Raw genomic sequence first — 16,298 nt, 5'->3', positions numbered from 1 at the left:
TTAGTATATATATTTGCTATACAAGCAGAAATCATGATCTCCTATGAACATCAGCCATAGGTAGGCTTTCAGAGGAGGATCATGACAGGCATGGGGGTCATCAGTATGCCCCCGGCTGTCATGACTGCCCATCAGTCGAACAACGTGCCCCCCTTCCGACGTGTGTTAAATGCTGCTGTCAGAGATTGACAGCGGGATGTAGTAGGTTAACAGCCAGAAGCAGAGCTCCACTACACCCGCGGCTGTTAGAGGCACATGATGGTTGATTAAATCAGTCATCATGTGCTTTGAAAGATGCATGCTCAGGGTGCGAGCCCGCATGAAAGTCAGGGAGAGGGGGTTAATAGGTAGCTGTCAGCTTATCATGCTTGTGTTTTTTATTTGGGAAGTGGAGTACGTCACTGCCCGATACCTCTGACCCCCACCCCATTATGTCTTCCCAGCTGCACGATGGGCGTTATAGCGTTACAACACCTAGAGTGTCACAGGCGGCTGTTCCTGTTATATGTGGTCACCCCATCCCATCATAATCAATGGGTTGGGTAGATGTACAGCTAACGTTCTCCATTGTATGTGTGCAGTGCCCCCTGCTGTATGTAGGCGAGTTGGGATGCACATTATAAGCAATGTAGATGGTGAGTAGCTCTACCATTGTAGGAGCTGCTGTATAGATGTGTCTTCTATAATGTTCTTTTGTCTTTTTTTTCTGAACTGAGCCTGATTTTCATCCTGTGTTGTACCCCAGAGCGTCATTCACAGTTCTGCAGGCTTCATACTTACATTGATCCAAGAGGTCATCTCTGCTCTCACTATTGTTACCTATTAGTTTCCCCAAAGTTAAAAACTGTTAAGTGTTAGTTTATATTCTATTCTGATGTATGCTTGTCTCTAGGACTATCCGCTCCGGTACCGAGAGGGAGAAAGGGGAAGAAGGTGAAGACTCAGGCTAGCACGTTTGACATCCACAAGGCTGAATGGTTACGGAAGTATAACCCAGAACATCTCCTACAAGATGATGGATATAAGAAGCACTTAAAGCATCACTGCAACAAGTAAGAGATGGCGTCATTATCTCCCATACGTCTGCGCTTGTCTAATTCTCACCGTGTCGTTATCATCTCTTCATCTGGTTCCTTCTCCTCTCAGGGTGTTACTTAGGGTGAGAATGTTGTACTATCTCAAGCAGGAAGTGATCGGGGCCCATAGCAAAAGTGTCCTTGAAGGAATGGACGTCAGGTAATGCAGAATATTCTGAAAGCTTCCTCATGTTATTGCCGCATAGCCTCCTTATCTGGATTCATGTTTTATATATTTTTTTCTTCTTTTTGTTTAGTGAAATAGATTTATGGATTCCTGAGCCTGATCACTCGGAGTTACCGGTGGGTTGGTGGGATGCCGATGCCGACAAGTCACTTTTGATTGGAGTATACAAGCACGGTGAGTAAGAGCGCCTCCCTGATGTAGGGTATGTGCTACGTGCCTCCATCACCATCTTCACATACTCCTCCACATTGTCGTTGGAAAAGTCATTCCAATACAAAGCATTCGCTTCTCATCCAATATTTGAGCCAAGGTAATGATATCTACAGCCTTGTTCTAAGAATGATAACAGTCAGGGACACACCACCCACAACTATAAGGGCGCAGTCAGACAGCGGATAAATCGGAACACAATGCCCGGACTGGCCGGCGGCTCTCCCTACCCGAGTGTGCCAGCTACTTAGAAATTTATGACAGCTGTAAAAAATATCAAGATGGCCGTTTATTAGAGCGCAGTCAGAGCCGTATAAATCGGACCGAGATCGGAACGCAATGCTCGGACTGGCCGGCGGGTCTCCCCATCAAAACATGACAGCTTCATACTTTTTTATGTAGCTGTCGCGTTTTGGTGGGCATACCCACCAGCCAGTCCGAGCATTGCGTTCCGATCTCAGTCCGATTTATACGGCTCTGACTGCGCTCTAATAAACGGCCATCTTGACATTTTTTTACAGCTGTCACAATTGAGAACTGATCTGGCACAGCTGTCATTATTATCACACTAGTGGCAATTGTTAGTTACGCAGAGCCCAATGGTTTAGGTAATGATTGCAGAAAATAATGCTGTTATTTATTTCCAGCCTTTTTTTATATCTCTGCAGGGTATGAAAAGTACAACACAATCCGGGCGGACCCCGCTCTTTGTTTTCTTGAACGAGCTGGAAAGCCAGATGAAAAAGCTGTTGCAGCAGAACAGCGAGCCAATGATTACATGGACGGGTGAGTTACACCAGCCACAACAGCTATGTAATCACTGGTACTGAACGGCCGCGGAGGAAGAATAATCCATGATTTCATGTCCTACAGTGATGTAGAAGATCCGGAGTACAAGCCGGCCCCCGCACTATTCAAGGATGACCTGGAAGTAAGACCCCCAAATGTTTCACTTGTGGACTTAAAGGGATTGTCTCGCCATTCTTTACCTCTTAAGGGCATTACTCTGTTTCTAAATGGCCGAGAAAGACACTTTAACACTCTTAATAACCAGGGAATTTTTTTCATTTTTACTTTTGTTTTTTTATTCCCTACCCCTTGTTCCAAGAGCTATAGCTTTTTTTTTTTTTCCACCGACACAGCCATATAAGAGTTTTTTTTTTTTTAGATTTGAATGACCCCATTTATTTTACCATACTAGAAAAATAGAGGGAAAAATTCTACAATTTTTTTTTACATTTTTTGATAGATCGGACTTTTTCAGACGTGAAACCGAGTTTGCTTATTCTTTAAAAAAATTGTATTTCATTACTTTAGAAAGGATATATAATGCTTGAGATGGGAATATCTATAGAGAGTAATATAGGAGCAATCCCTCAGGCTGCTATGAAATGCTTGTTAGAGTGAATCTGTCAGGTTTTTTGCCACCTAATTTGAGAGTAGCATGATGTAGAGACAGAGATCCTGATTCCAATGATGTCACTTACTGGGCTGCTTACTATATTTTTGATAAAATTACTGCTTTATTAAGAGGAGATTATCACTAGCGGACTAGTAATATTGCTGATATATAGTCATCCATATTCATGAGCTCTGTATAACCCCGCCCCCACCACACCGATTGGCAGCTTTCTGTATACACTGTGCATAGGCAGTAAGCTGCCAATCAGTGATGTGGGTGGAGTTAAACAGGGCTCAGCTTTCAGAGAACTGCTAGATCTGCAGCAGAGAAAAGTGTGATTTTATCAAATCTGCAGTAAACAGCTCAGTAAGTGACACATCGCTGGAATCGGGGTCTCTGCCCCTACATCATGCTGCTAGGTAGCAAAAACTAAGACTCTCTTTTAACGTTTAGTTTTACATGGCGATACCACGCAATAAGTAAAATCTCCTGCCAGCACATTAATTGGCAGTCGCTGCGGCATGGGACGTTCCTTCTCTTTATCCTCGTGCAGCATCCACATTCAGCTGGATGGTATTAAACTCTGACCTTTAGGTTCACTGCTTGTTATCTTGTGTCCTCCCTGCAGGATGATGCATCCTCTCCCGGTGACCTGGTGATAGCAGATGGAGGTAAGAAATTACTGCCTGTATTTTCCCTTATGGTAATGGCAAATTCTAACCAAAATTGTCTTCTGCCCACCTTCCTTGAAGGGCAGTTCCGTTTTAAGAAAGTTATCAAGCATCATTGAAAAAGAAACCGTAATAACAGTTATACAGTCATAGCCGAAAGTGTTTGCACCCTTACAATTGTTCCCGAAAATAAAGTATTTCTGCCAAAAAATTATTGCAATTACACACGTTTTGTTATACAGGTTTATTTCCGTTCTGTGTATTGGAACGACACAAAAACACAGAGAAAAAAAGGCAAATTGGACATCACTTCACACAAAACCCCAAAAATAGGCCAAATAAAATTGTTGGCACCTTTACAAAATTATGGGTAAACAACTTTGTTTCAAGCATGTGATGCTTGTTCAAACTCACATGTGGCAAGTAACAAGTGCTGGCAATATGAAAATCACACCTGAAATCAGATAAAAAGGGGAGAAGTTGACTCAATCTTTTCATTGTGTGTCTGTGTGTGCCACACTAAGCATGGAGAACAGAAAGAGGAGAAGAGAACTGTCTGAGGACTTGAGAACCAAAATTGTTGAACAATATCAACAATCTCAAGGTTACCAGTCTTATCGTGAGAGATCTTGATGTTCCTTTGTCCACAATGTGCAACATAATCAAGAAGTTGTTCTGGAACATTTCGAAGGGTGCCCACACTTTCAGCCATGACTGTAGATATTAGTGCAATTCTAGAATGTTGGATGTGGAGGAGATAAATCTTATGGAAATCTCTTAATTTTTCTTATCTTGTTTTAACAGATGGGCAAGTGCTGGAGGGGGACAAAAGCTACTGGCCCACACAGTCCGCACTCACCACCCGGCTACGGCGACTTATAACAACATTCCAGCGCACCACCAAATTTAGGCAGGTTCAACAAATCCCACCCATGTTTCCTGTTCACACACCCGTGACACAAACACCGTATGAAGATGTTTCCCTGAATCCAAAAGTAGCCGCCAAAATTGAAAGGCAGCAAAGGTTGGTGAAGTATTTCATCTGTGACTAATGTATATGTGACCCACATTTATACCCAGGAAGCTGATATTTTAGGCAGAGGTGTATTAAGGTTTATTTCTATTCAGAATTATACAGCACAGAGTATTTTTAGACAAAGCTGGAACAGACCCCGGAGGTGCAGAAAATGGATATTTACCGTATATTCCGTCGTATAAGACGACTTTTGAAGAATGAAAAATCTTCTGTCTAGTCTGGGGTCGTCTTATACGCCGGTAATGCTTTTGAACTTTCAGAAATTGACATGCGGGGATACTCTGGGGGTGTTAATAAGCTGCCGTGGCCGTATCCCTGCCATGTCGGAGTTAATATAAGGTGGAGGGAGTTAAAATACGGCGGCGGTAGGTCCAGACAGTCAGCGCTTCTGTGCTGAAACTGACACATCGCTGCGTATTCCCAGCTCCGGACACAGCGCAGGGCTTCTGTGCCAACAGCTTTCACTTGTCACAGAAGCGCTGCGCTGTGTCCGGAGCAGGGAAGTTCGCATCGCTTCTGTGACAATATATGAAAAGCCGGCAATTCAGCAGCGGTATAAGCCGGCACCCGACAATTTAGAATAGAAAGAATAGAGCATCACACATAGATTAGATAGATAGAAACATGTCAGTCACATATATATGAAGTACAGTGACAGTGTTGCTTACTGTACTTGTCATTTAGTGTAAAGGATTTATTAAAACAAATAATAGTGTTTTCATGCACTGTCTCTTTAAAAAAGCCGGCCGGCAATTCAGCAGCGGTACCCGACAATTTATAACAGACAGAATAGAGCTTCACACATAGATTAGATAGATAGAAACATGTCAGTCACATATATATGAAGTACAGTGACAGTGCTGGTTACTGTACTTGTCATTTAGTGTTAAAATAAAGGATTTATTTAAAAAAAAATTGGCGTGGGGTTCCCCTTAATTTTAGGCTCTAGCAGAGGTTAAGCAGACAGCTGGGGCAGATGTTTGAAGCCTGGGAAGGGGGTAATACCCACGGAGCTTCCCAGGCTACTAATATCAGCCCCCAGCTGAATACCTAGCCTTTACTAGCTATTAAAATGGGGGACCCCCCAAAAAAAATGACGTGGGGTCCCCCCTAATTTAATAGCTAGCAAAGGCTAGGCAGACAGCTGGGGGCTGATATTAATAGCCCAGGAAGGGAGCCATGAATATTGGCCCCCTCCCAGGCTAGAAACACCAGCCGTCAGCCGCCCCAGAAATGGCGCATTCATAGGATGCGCCAATTCTGGCACTTAGCCTCGCTCTTCCACGCTGCCCTGGTGCGGTGGCAGGGGGTAATAGGGTTGGGGTTGATGTCAGCTTATAATGCCAGCTGACATCAAGCCCAGGTTAGTAATGGAGAGGCGTCTATAAGACACCCCCATTACTAACCCCATAGTCAAAGTTAAAAAAAACACAAACACCCAGAATAAAGTCCTTTAATTGAAATAAAGACACAATTCTTTATTGTTCTAAATTAAACCATACTTACCGTCACGCCCATTCCAGCTGAAGCCAATGATCTCCTGCAATAAAAGAAAAATAATAAACCAACCTCATCCTTACCTTTCCATGGTTCCCACGACAGCTTCAGCTCTGCTACATCGAGATGACAGGCTGGACCGCAGCAGAACGCCGCCATCCAGCCTGTCATCCCGCAGACACTGAGAAGCGCAGGCATGCTTGCGCTCCTCAGTGTCTCGCTGTGACGGCATCCAGATGAGCCGACAATGAACTCAGCTCACCTCCTGGACGTCCGTCACTGACAGCGTGGGAAACTTCTACTGCGCATGCGGGGAGCAGGAGAATTTTCCCACGCTGTCAGTGACGTGCATGAGGTGAGCCGAGTTCATTGGACATGATCTCGGCTCATCTGGATGCCGTCACAGTCAAACACTGAGGAGCACAAGCAAGCCTGCGCTTCTCAGTGTCTGCCGCATGGCAAGCTGAACGGCAGCGTTCTGCTGCGGTCCAGCCTGTCATGTGAATGTAGCAGAGCTGGACCGGTCCTGGGAACCATGGAAAGGTAAGTATGAGGTTGCTTTATTATTTTACTTTTATTGCAGGAGATCGTTGGCTTCAGCTGGAATGGGCGTGATGGTAAGTATGGTTTAATTTAGAACATTAAAAAATTGTGTCTTTATTTCAATTAAAGGACTTTATTCTGGGTGTTGTGTTTTTTTTAATTACTTTACTAGAAATTCATGGTGGTCATGTCTAATATTGGCGTGACCCCATGAATTTCGGGCTTAGCGCCAGCTGATAATGCCAAGCTGGCCCTAACCCCTTTATTACCCAGTGAGCCACCGCACCAGGGCCCTGGATGAGTTGGGTACAGCGCCAGAAGATGGCGCTTCTATGAACGCGCCATTTTCCGGGGTGGCTGCGGACTGCAATTTGCAGCGGGGGGGGCCCAGAAAGCTTGGGTCTCCCTGCGCTGCAGATTCCAGCCCCCAGCTGCCTAGTTGTACCTGGCTGGACACAAAAATAGGGCGAAGCCCCACGTCTTTTTTTTTTAATTATTTCATGAAATAATTAAAAAAAAAAGGGCTTCCCTATATTGTTGTGTCCGGCCAGGTACAAATAGGCAGCTGGTGGTTGGGGGCAGCCCGTTCCTGCCTGCTGTACCTGGCTGGACACAAAAATATGGCGAAGCCCACGTCAACATTTTTGGGAAAAATTAATTACAAAATTAATAATAATTTAGGGACTGCATCTTTATTAACCCCTCAATTGTCATTTAGTGTTAAAATAAAGGATTTTTTAAAAAGAAAATTGGCGTGGGATCCACCATCATTATAGTCTCTAGCGGAGGTTAAGCAGACGGCTGGGACAGATGTTTGAAGCCTGGGAAGGGGGTAATACCCACGGAGCTTCCCAGGCTACTAATATCAGCCCCCAGCTGAATACCTAGCCTTTACTAGCTATTAGAATGGGGGACCCCCCCAAAAAATGACGTGGGGTCCCCCCTATTTTAATATGTTTATGAGTGACAGTTTTCCTGCTATATACCTGCATGTCATAAGAATTTAAATTAAAAAAGGACCATGTTAAATTCAAATCTGTTTTTTTTTAATTTTTACCGGTGTTTGGTATGCGTTGGAAAAGGGGTAGTCTTATACGGTGAATATATCCTAAACTCTATATTTTAACAGGAAAGTAGGGGGGTCATCTTATACACCAGGTCGTCTTATACGCCGGAATATACGGTACCTAAAAATGAACTGCCAGAAAATGCTAAATAGAAACGAGGCCTAAGGGTGAATGAATTAGTTTTTGACTTGTGTTTGAGACATGCCAGAAAATGTTATTAGTTGGGGTTGCTGATCTCTAGCTCCGAGAAACCAAGCCTACAGCTCCTTCCTATACCGAAAGCAAGGTCATATTTTCGCAGTCATGTTTCTTTCAGTTCGGACACAGATTGTGAACTTTTGACATGTCAGTTCCACGTAATAAAGGTGCTAAAGATTACAATGCAACTTAAAGGGGTATTCTCAAGTTTTTAAATTTATTTTGCTTAGTTAGACAGTATGAAAATAAGCAAGTTTGCAATTGACTTGCTTTTTCTGCCTGCTGTCATTGTCCTGCAATGACAGCTTTTATCTTATATAGTGTACAGCTCGTTTCCATGAAACCCGGCCTGTAGTGCCTGGCCACGAGTGCAGTAGCTGCATTCCAGAATAGCGGTTAACGCCTAATATCCCACTCAGCTGTCTACAGCCCATTGATTTCTATACAGCAGTTAGCTGCTCACCTCCTTCTCTTGCAACATCACCAGTCACAGCTTTCAGAGCTGGTCTCCTAATCACTGCTCTCACTGTCCTTAGCTGTGTGCTTGTCCAAATGCCTTATTATCTCTATGTGTAAACATTGTTATTAATAATTATTTAGACTTAGAATGTGTTACAGCAGAACTTAGGGTGAAAAGAACTGAATTATTAGAACTATAAAGCTCAGCACATCTGTCACTCAAGGAGGAGAACCCACCCTACCAGAAACCAGGAAGTGACGAGACTGCACTTCTCTTAGCTGCTCAAGAGACAACTTGAGAATACTTCTTTATGGCCCCCATACACATTAGACTAATGTCAGCTGATATTGGCGGGCTCGGCCAACTCTTCCCTGACATATTTCGGACAGCCAATCCTTTTGTTCTTGGCAAAATAAGCAAAGGAATCTTCCACTAGAGGAGTCCGGCAGCGTCTCTCTCGGTCCGGCTAAGGAGTCAAAGAGATAGCTATGGCTGAACGATGGTTGGCTAGCAGATGTCTATTGTGTATGGACCCCTTAGTCTTCCTTTTGTGGCTGTTGCTGGGAAAGCTGAAGATGGCCGACTTATGCAAGTCTGTTGGCCATCCACCACTTAGAGCTGCTAGCAAGTACTTTAGCTGCTTCATTCTAGTAGAAGCTTCTGATATAACATTTCAGAAGTTTTCTGTAAGTAGCGAAACCTAAATTAGATCGGTCAGAGTGCCAGAGTGACACGGAGACTAATCTACTGAGATCTAATTAGTGACAAACGTTAATGTGGTCATCTGTGCCTTCCATGATTGCACATACATTCTCTTCTAGGTGGACTCGAAGGGAGGAGGCCGACTTTTACCGCGTTGTTTCTACATTTGGGGTGGTGTTTGATCCGGGACGAGGACAGTTTGATTGGACCAAGTTTCGAGCTATGGCCAGACTCCACAAGAAGACAGATGAGAGCCTTGAGAAGTACCTCTATGCCTTTATAGCAATGTGCCGACGGGTGTGCCGATTGCCTTCTAAAGAAGGTGTGTGTCTAGTGTGAGCTCTGGAGATTGTCCTGGGATATTTCTGAAGCTTATTCATAGTCAGCTCTTTTACCAATAGCTATACAATACACAGGTCTATCAGAGGGATTCACTCAGTAATTGAAGTGTCTTTATAGAACACTTTTCAGCAATTTCATTATCTCCACAGAAGTTATGAAAATTAAAAAAATGTTTAAATACATGAATCATAAAAACGTGAATTAAACAATTGATAACTTATACTACGGGGATGTTCAAAATAAGAAGATGATATTATTTCATCTCTATCTGACTTTTTAATTATTTTTATGAATTTTGGTGGTCTCATGTTTTTGAGGAATCATATAATTAACCCAATTGTTTTGCTTCTCAGACCTGGCGGACTCCTCCATCTCCATCCAGCCAATCACAGAGGAGAGAGCCTCCAGAACGCTGTACCGCATTGAGCTCCTGAGGAAGATCCGCGAGCAGGCTATACACCACCCTCAGCTGTTTGAGCGCCTGAAGCTCTGCCAACCAAACCCAGATTTACCAGTGTGGTGGGAGAGCGGTAAACATGACCGGGATCTGCTGATCGGAGCAGCTAAACATGGTGTAAGCAGAACAGATTATCACATTCTGCGGGATCCAGAACTTTCTTTTATGGCATCACAGAAAAACTACAACCAGAATAAAGGAACGCCTTCTACTCCGCTCTCTGCACCACAAAGCCAGTTGCTATTATCTGCATCCCCTCTCACTCCTCAATCTCGGACACAAGACCTAAAATGGAGCCCCAATGATGAAGTCAAAGTGAAAGATGAAGATGGAAAGGACGAGATTCCTTTACTGTCTGTAGAGCCTGTGAAGCTAAAGGTTGAGACAGTGAGCCTCAGTAATGGTCCATTGCCTCTTCCTGGAGAGCACAAGTCAGCGGTGAAGGCTGAGACTGACAGGCGAATGGTGGCAGCAAGGACTGAGCCCCTAACACCCAATCTAACTTCCAAAAAAACAAGAATTAGCAAGCGAGGGTCTGCCTCCAGTTCAGATTCTGATTCTGACTCCAACCGATCTTCTTGCTCATCCAGATCTTCCTCTTCGTCATCGTCCTCCTCTTCTTCTTGCTCTCGCTCAGGATCCAGCTCTTCCTCTTCTTCCTCTTCTTGTTCATCATCATCCTCATCGTCTTCCTCCTCCTCTTCATCTTCATCGTCTTCGTCTGAGGACAGTGACAGTGATGATGGGGATGGACAAAAATGTGGTATGTAGAAGGGTACGGTGCTGGGAAGTTATCATTCTCATGTTTTATTGGTGGTCCAGAATTTTAGTAATTTTATGCTAAGTGAAAGGAATGCTCATTGGATGTGCCACCACATTGGTGCTTTCTGCCGGGCCTACTGTAATCTCCTGCCAATTATTTATTTGTCTGCTGCAGCCGATCACTGAGTGCAGCGGTCTTGTGCCATACATGCAAACGTCACAGTAATGCTGCGGTCACATGAATGACCGGACCAGCGGGGACCCCCAACGTGGCTGGAAATTGTAATAGTATTTATTATTTTATGACAATCCTTAATTTTGTAATTACTGCTCCCGGTGTCTGTTATTATCTGCAGCGATGACATCACATTGACAGCACTGCAGACAATCATTGATCTCAGAAGCTTTGCCCGAATTAACGACGTGCTGCTGAGCTCAATTATTGGCTGCAGCAATGTCAATGTGATGTCAGCATTGCGGACTATAGCAGACACTGGGAGCAGTGGCGGAGACTTTGCGCTGAATCCAGGGAGGGTGAGGAAAGCTCAGTTTGGTTTTTAGAAAACAAACTACAGCCTGGGGAGAAGGGGTCTTCTAAAACCCTATATCGTAAAATCCATTTAAGGTAATGGACACATTTGCCATGTAGAAAATGATTCTTACACGTTAGTGCAATTTTATTAACTAAAGGTAACCACTAAATATCAGATTACAATCCTCATTCGTTCATTCATCCTAGATCCAATTTTCAGATTCTTCTTCATGAGAGTGTCTCTGCCGGTAATACATGCTGGATGTGAAGTTTGTGTGTACCCAAGGTGCTGAGGTTTTATCCAGCAGTTACTTCCTCTTCATGTTCTTGGCTGTCCCCAGCAGTCCCATAAAGAATGAATGAAATGGAGGGTCGGATGCTTGACCTTCAGTCTATTCAGTAGGGGCTCTTCAGAACCCTGTTCTCGGGATCGGTGCGGGTCCTAGATGTCTGACCTGTAGAGATTATTAAATTACAAACTTAGCACAGACCGTTTCATTTTTTTGTTCATAAATTGCCTTTTGCCTTTTTATTACCCCCAGAGCGCGTGTCCCATGTGAAGGCTTATGATGAAGAAAGTGTGGCCTCCATGAGCACCTTACAGGATGAAACTCAGGACAGCTTCCAGCTAGATAATGGGACTCCAAACTCAAACTATCTTTTACAAGGAGGATACATGTTTGCTGCTGCCCATTGGCCTAAGGTGACTGATATACATATATTAAAAGACTGGTAAAAGTTTGCCTAGTATAGATGCTTTGATGCAATTTTCTGGCCACTAATCCCTCTATTTGGCTGAAACATCCTATTCTGTATAGATCACATTTCAGCAGTCTTATTATCATGACAGAAAGGATTACAATGACATGTCACACCTACTGTATGTCTACATATCATTTGATCCACCAAACACAATAGATGGACACAGCTCACCTCCTACCCCCTCCCAGCACAATGACCTCTGCACAGGCCAATGAGCATGCCCACAAATCTCGCCTTGAGAAGTCAATGAACTTCTCCATTCTACAGATGTCCATTTTACAGCTGTAATGCAGATCTCTAAATGCTTTAACTGAAGCTCAAGCAAGACGTAATTACATATAGTAAAGAGAATAAAAAAAATATGCCATAAAATAGATGAGAAAAATAAGAATATGTATCAGTATCCGGTTATAAAAAATATATAGTTGGTACAGTAGATGTTTATTAGACCATATGGACATCATATTTGGGATCCTTTTTGTCGGATCACACCAGGTAACAGATGATGAACACAAGTTACCTCCTCCCCCTCCCTGCGTAGAGACCACTGCATAGAGCACAGAGCATGCCCACAACATTTAATATAAAATGTGTTCTTGCAGGATCGGGTGATAATAAACAGGTTGGACAGCATTTGCCAGGTAGTATTGAAAGGGAAGTGGCCCAGTACACGAAAGAACTATGATGGCACCAGTGTGGCGTCCTTCTATACCACCAAACTCCTGGACAGTCCTGGGGCTGCCACAGAGTACAACGACCCAGGAGCACAGCCACCCCCGTGCGTTCCCATCAAAGAAGAAAGCAACCAATCGCTACAGATGTCAAAGGTGAAGAAGCATGTACAAGAAAAGGAGTTTACAGTGAAAATCAATGACGTATGTTTATTTTTTCTTTTTCTTGCCCTGGGACCTGGTTGCTGTGTGCAGCATGCTCATTTCCAAGTTGGCTGGCTGCTCTTTCTTCCTATTTAACACCTGTTTTCAAGGCCGATCTTGCAAAGGGTTTTTGTTTTTTTGCCAGTTTTGAGCTCATTGCGCTTTCGACTTGCCAAATATTAATATGAACAAATGCAAATATTAAAGCTTCCCAGCTTTTTTTGGGGGTCTGCTGGCAATTTTGTGCTTCCATAAGGTGCTATTTTTCGTGCACTGCCTCAATTCACTATGATGGGATTTTTTTTTTGTGTTTTTTCTTTAATACATATGGCTGTTTTGACTATTCTCGGTGTGTGCATCCACATGCTTTGCAGTGACCTGTGTTTTTCTTTTTAGCAAGCAGGATTTCTTTAGCCAAGGGAGTCCAGGGAGTGTACGCTGTGTAGCATGTTACAGCACCTATGGTATATATAGAGGGATATCCTGGTTATACAATACACACAGTCATAGCTATCCATCAGAGAGTGGGGAGACCAGCGGAGAAATAGAATACTGACAGCTAAAATGGTAGCAAAGCTCTGGCCATTGTCTTACATACAGTGGCTTGCGAAAGTATTCACCCCCGTGGCATTTTCTGTATTTTCCAACCTCACAACCTTGAATTTCGCTGGGTTTTTTTAGGCTTTGCATCAGTTCATGTAAAGAACATGCTTACAACTGTGAACATTTAGTTTTCTTTTTATTGTGAAGCAAACAACAAATAGGACAAAATAACGGAAAACTTCAGTGTGCATAATTATTTACCCCCCTAAAGTCAGTACTTTGTAGCGCCTCCTTTTGCGGCAATTACAGCTGCAAGTTGCTTTGGATAAGTCTCTGTGAGCTTTCCACATATTGCCTCTGGGATTTTTGCCCATTCCTCAAGGCAAAACTGATCCAGCTCCTTCAAGTTAGATGGTTTCCTCTGGTGAACAGCAATCTTTAAGTTTGGCCACAGATTCTCAATTAGATTAAGGTCTGGGCTGTGACTAGGCCACTCCAAAACATTTACACCTTTCCCCTTAAACCACTCGAGTGTTGATTTAGCAGTATGCTTTGGATCATTGTCTTGTTGGAAGGTGAACCTCCGTCCCAGTCTCAAATCACTGACAGACTGAAGCAGGTTTTACTCAAGAATATCCTTATATTTCTTACCATCCATCTTCTCAACTCAACCCATTTTCTCTGTCCCTGCTGCTGAAACACATCCCCACAGCATTTTGCTGCCACCACCATGTTTCACTGTGGGGATGGTGATCTTTGGGTGGATGAGCTGTGTTGGTTTGGCGCCAGACATAGTATTTACCTTGGTGGCCAAAAAGTTCAGTTTTGGTCTCATCTGACCACAGCACCTTTCTCCACACATATGGGGAGTCTCCCACATGTCTTTTGGAAAACTCAAAACGAGCCTTACAATTTTTGTGTGTAAGTAAAGGCTTTTTTCTGTCCACTCTTCCATAAAGGCCACCTCTATGGAGTGTACTTTCTCAAGCCACTGTATCACTCATGAACATTTACGACCAACAGTGCCACTAATGCAATGTGACCTTAGCCTTAAAAGCTTTGCATCTGACATCTTGAAAATAGGATTTAAAGAGAAGAGCGAGATCTCATGCTTTGCACTAACCCAGCGCTGCCGCATAGACTACAGGATGTTACTGCTGGGTTAGTACAGAGCGCAGGATCTCACACTTTCACACTGAGAGGGGCTATAGAGGGTTGTGGGATCCTGCTCTACATGCTGGGATCGCACCACCGGAAAGTTTTAGGCCTGACTTTTTATAGAAAGTCTGGACCTTTTGGTGTTCTGCACACTTTTCTCTAACTTTTATTTAGAAATCAGTTTCTGCCCAGAAACTCATAAAAGGGAGAAAGTGCAATGCATTCAAATTTACAGCTGCTTCCATAAAAGATAATCTGGGCAAAAATTGAAAATCTAGTTATTAGTAGAGGAGTGGAAGTGCCCATGCCAGCCCCAAGGTGTTACTTACATGGACGCAACATGCCAGACAACACCCATAGATCCCTTGGCAGACAACACCCATGGATCCCTTGGCAGACAACACACATGGATCTCTTGGTCATTGGGCACCATGGAAAAAACACTTTGGGTATAGGATGGGCACCGACACTCCAAGCAGTTGCTGTAGTTTCAACTTTGGTCTTGGCTATGATTTGTTGGTTGTTTTCTGGTTTTATAGAAATAAAGCTCAAAAATTGTAGGCTATACTGTTTTTGAGGTCCACGCCATTTTAAGGATCTCTGCTTGCTTTTATGTTTACTTTCAGAAGGTGAGAACCTGAGCAGGCGCAGGGCTCATTACAAAATAGAATTAAGCGGGTTAATTTTCCGTCTTCTGAATGATTCTGTGTTTTTATACAATGATGGCTTTATTTGCATAAAACTTGAAAACTTCCTAGTGTCCCCCAGCTGAGAGACCTGCCCAAAGAGAATAGATAGTCTTCCTTCCTCCATACCATCATTCCCGAAAGCTAAAGACCAGTTGTGACCTGAAGAGGTGCACATAGATTTCTAGGCGAGGCGTCCCTAAAATAACATCTTGTGTGTGGAGAAGTAAAGGCTTCCGCTTTTCTATCTGGCGAGTGTTGTGGAGCTGTAAGCTTGAGGTTTGGTCACAGGGATTTATGTGACATGTGAAAGATCTGAGGCTGTACATTGTACGCTATTCTGATAACACAGACCTGTTCCCTTTTTTCAGGAAGGCGGCTTGAAATTAACATTTCAGAAACAAGGGATTCCTCAAAAACGACCACTGGACAGTGAGGAAGGAATGGGGCAGCAGCAGTATTTGGCTCGACTGCAAGATCTCCAGAACGCGTCAGAGGCCAGCCTCGCAACCTTTCCCAAATCTACTGCAGCGGCAGGTACATTGTCAAGTGGGAAAGCCTTAATATTTCTGTTTAGATCATTACAATTTCAGTTCATGACTGCAAGATGTATTCTATGTGCTCAGCATGTCTAGAGACCAACTTTTTAGATGTGTTCAGCATGTCTAGAGACCAACCTTCTAGATGTGGTTAAAGGATTGCTTGAGCTCCATCCCTTACTAGTAAGGGCAGGTTTACAACATAAATGGGGAAGGGGATTTTCAGGGTCATAGAATAAACCTATCCCGTTTTAGATCAATTAGTAGTACCATAATTAATATTTGCCGAATGTCAGAATAATGAGAGAGAGAGAGAATGTTTAAGGCATTTTTATTACTTACTGCAAAGTCAAAAGTTTACCTACACTGAGATTACTATGCCTTTAAACAATTCTGGACTGCCCCAATGATGATGTCATGTGTTTGGAAGCTTCTGATAGTTTTTTTTAGCAACACCTGAGTTAATTAGAGACACACCTGTGGACGTATTTTAATGCACACCTGAAACACACTGCTTCTTTGTGTAGCATCATGGGAAAGTCAAAAGAAATCAGAAAAGGTATCAGGAAGAGAATAGTGAACTTGCACAAATC

At 43.4% G+C, this 16,298-nt stretch overlaps 1 protein-coding gene across 6 annotated transcripts in view; it reads left to right on the top strand.

Moving 5' to 3' along the window:
* CHD9 (chromodomain helicase DNA binding protein 9) overlaps window positions 1-16,298 on the top strand; it is a 267,201-nt gene that overhangs the window by 233,911 nt on the left and 16,992 nt on the right. For 4 of the 6 annotated variants that reach the window (XM_073659345.1, XM_073659349.1, XM_073659347.1 and 1 more), the window contains 12 exons: window positions 893-1,052; window positions 1,147-1,236; window positions 1,334-1,437; window positions 2,142-2,259; window positions 2,347-2,404; window positions 3,504-3,546; window positions 4,351-4,570; window positions 9,169-9,371; window positions 9,745-10,611; window positions 11,685-11,845; window positions 12,507-12,779; window positions 15,538-15,703. In XM_073659345.1, the coding sequence (XP_073515446.1) occupies window positions 893-1,052; window positions 1,147-1,236; window positions 1,334-1,437; window positions 2,142-2,259; window positions 2,347-2,404; window positions 3,504-3,546; window positions 4,351-4,570; window positions 9,169-9,371; window positions 9,745-10,611; window positions 11,685-11,845; window positions 12,507-12,779; window positions 15,538-15,703 (2,463 nt within the window). The remainder of the gene's footprint in view (window positions 1-892; window positions 1,053-1,146; window positions 1,237-1,333; window positions 1,438-2,141; window positions 2,260-2,346; window positions 2,405-3,503; window positions 3,547-4,350; window positions 4,571-9,168; window positions 9,372-9,744; window positions 10,612-11,684; window positions 11,846-12,506; window positions 12,780-15,537; window positions 15,704-16,298) is intronic. The other 2 variants (XM_073659346.1, XM_073659348.1) reach the window with 1 other exon arrangement.

This window comes from Phyllobates terribilis, unplaced genomic scaffold (assembly GCF_046119375.1).
Source record: "Phyllobates terribilis strain yellow unplaced genomic scaffold, ASM4611937v1 Scaffold_13__5_contigs__length_258822181, whole genome shotgun sequence".
NCBI classification, from domain to species: domain Eukaryota; kingdom Metazoa; phylum Chordata; class Amphibia; order Anura; family Dendrobatidae; genus Phyllobates; species Phyllobates terribilis.
The sequence above is the reverse complement of the archived record's forward strand: the minus strand, read 5'-3'. Positions and strand labels throughout refer to the sequence as shown.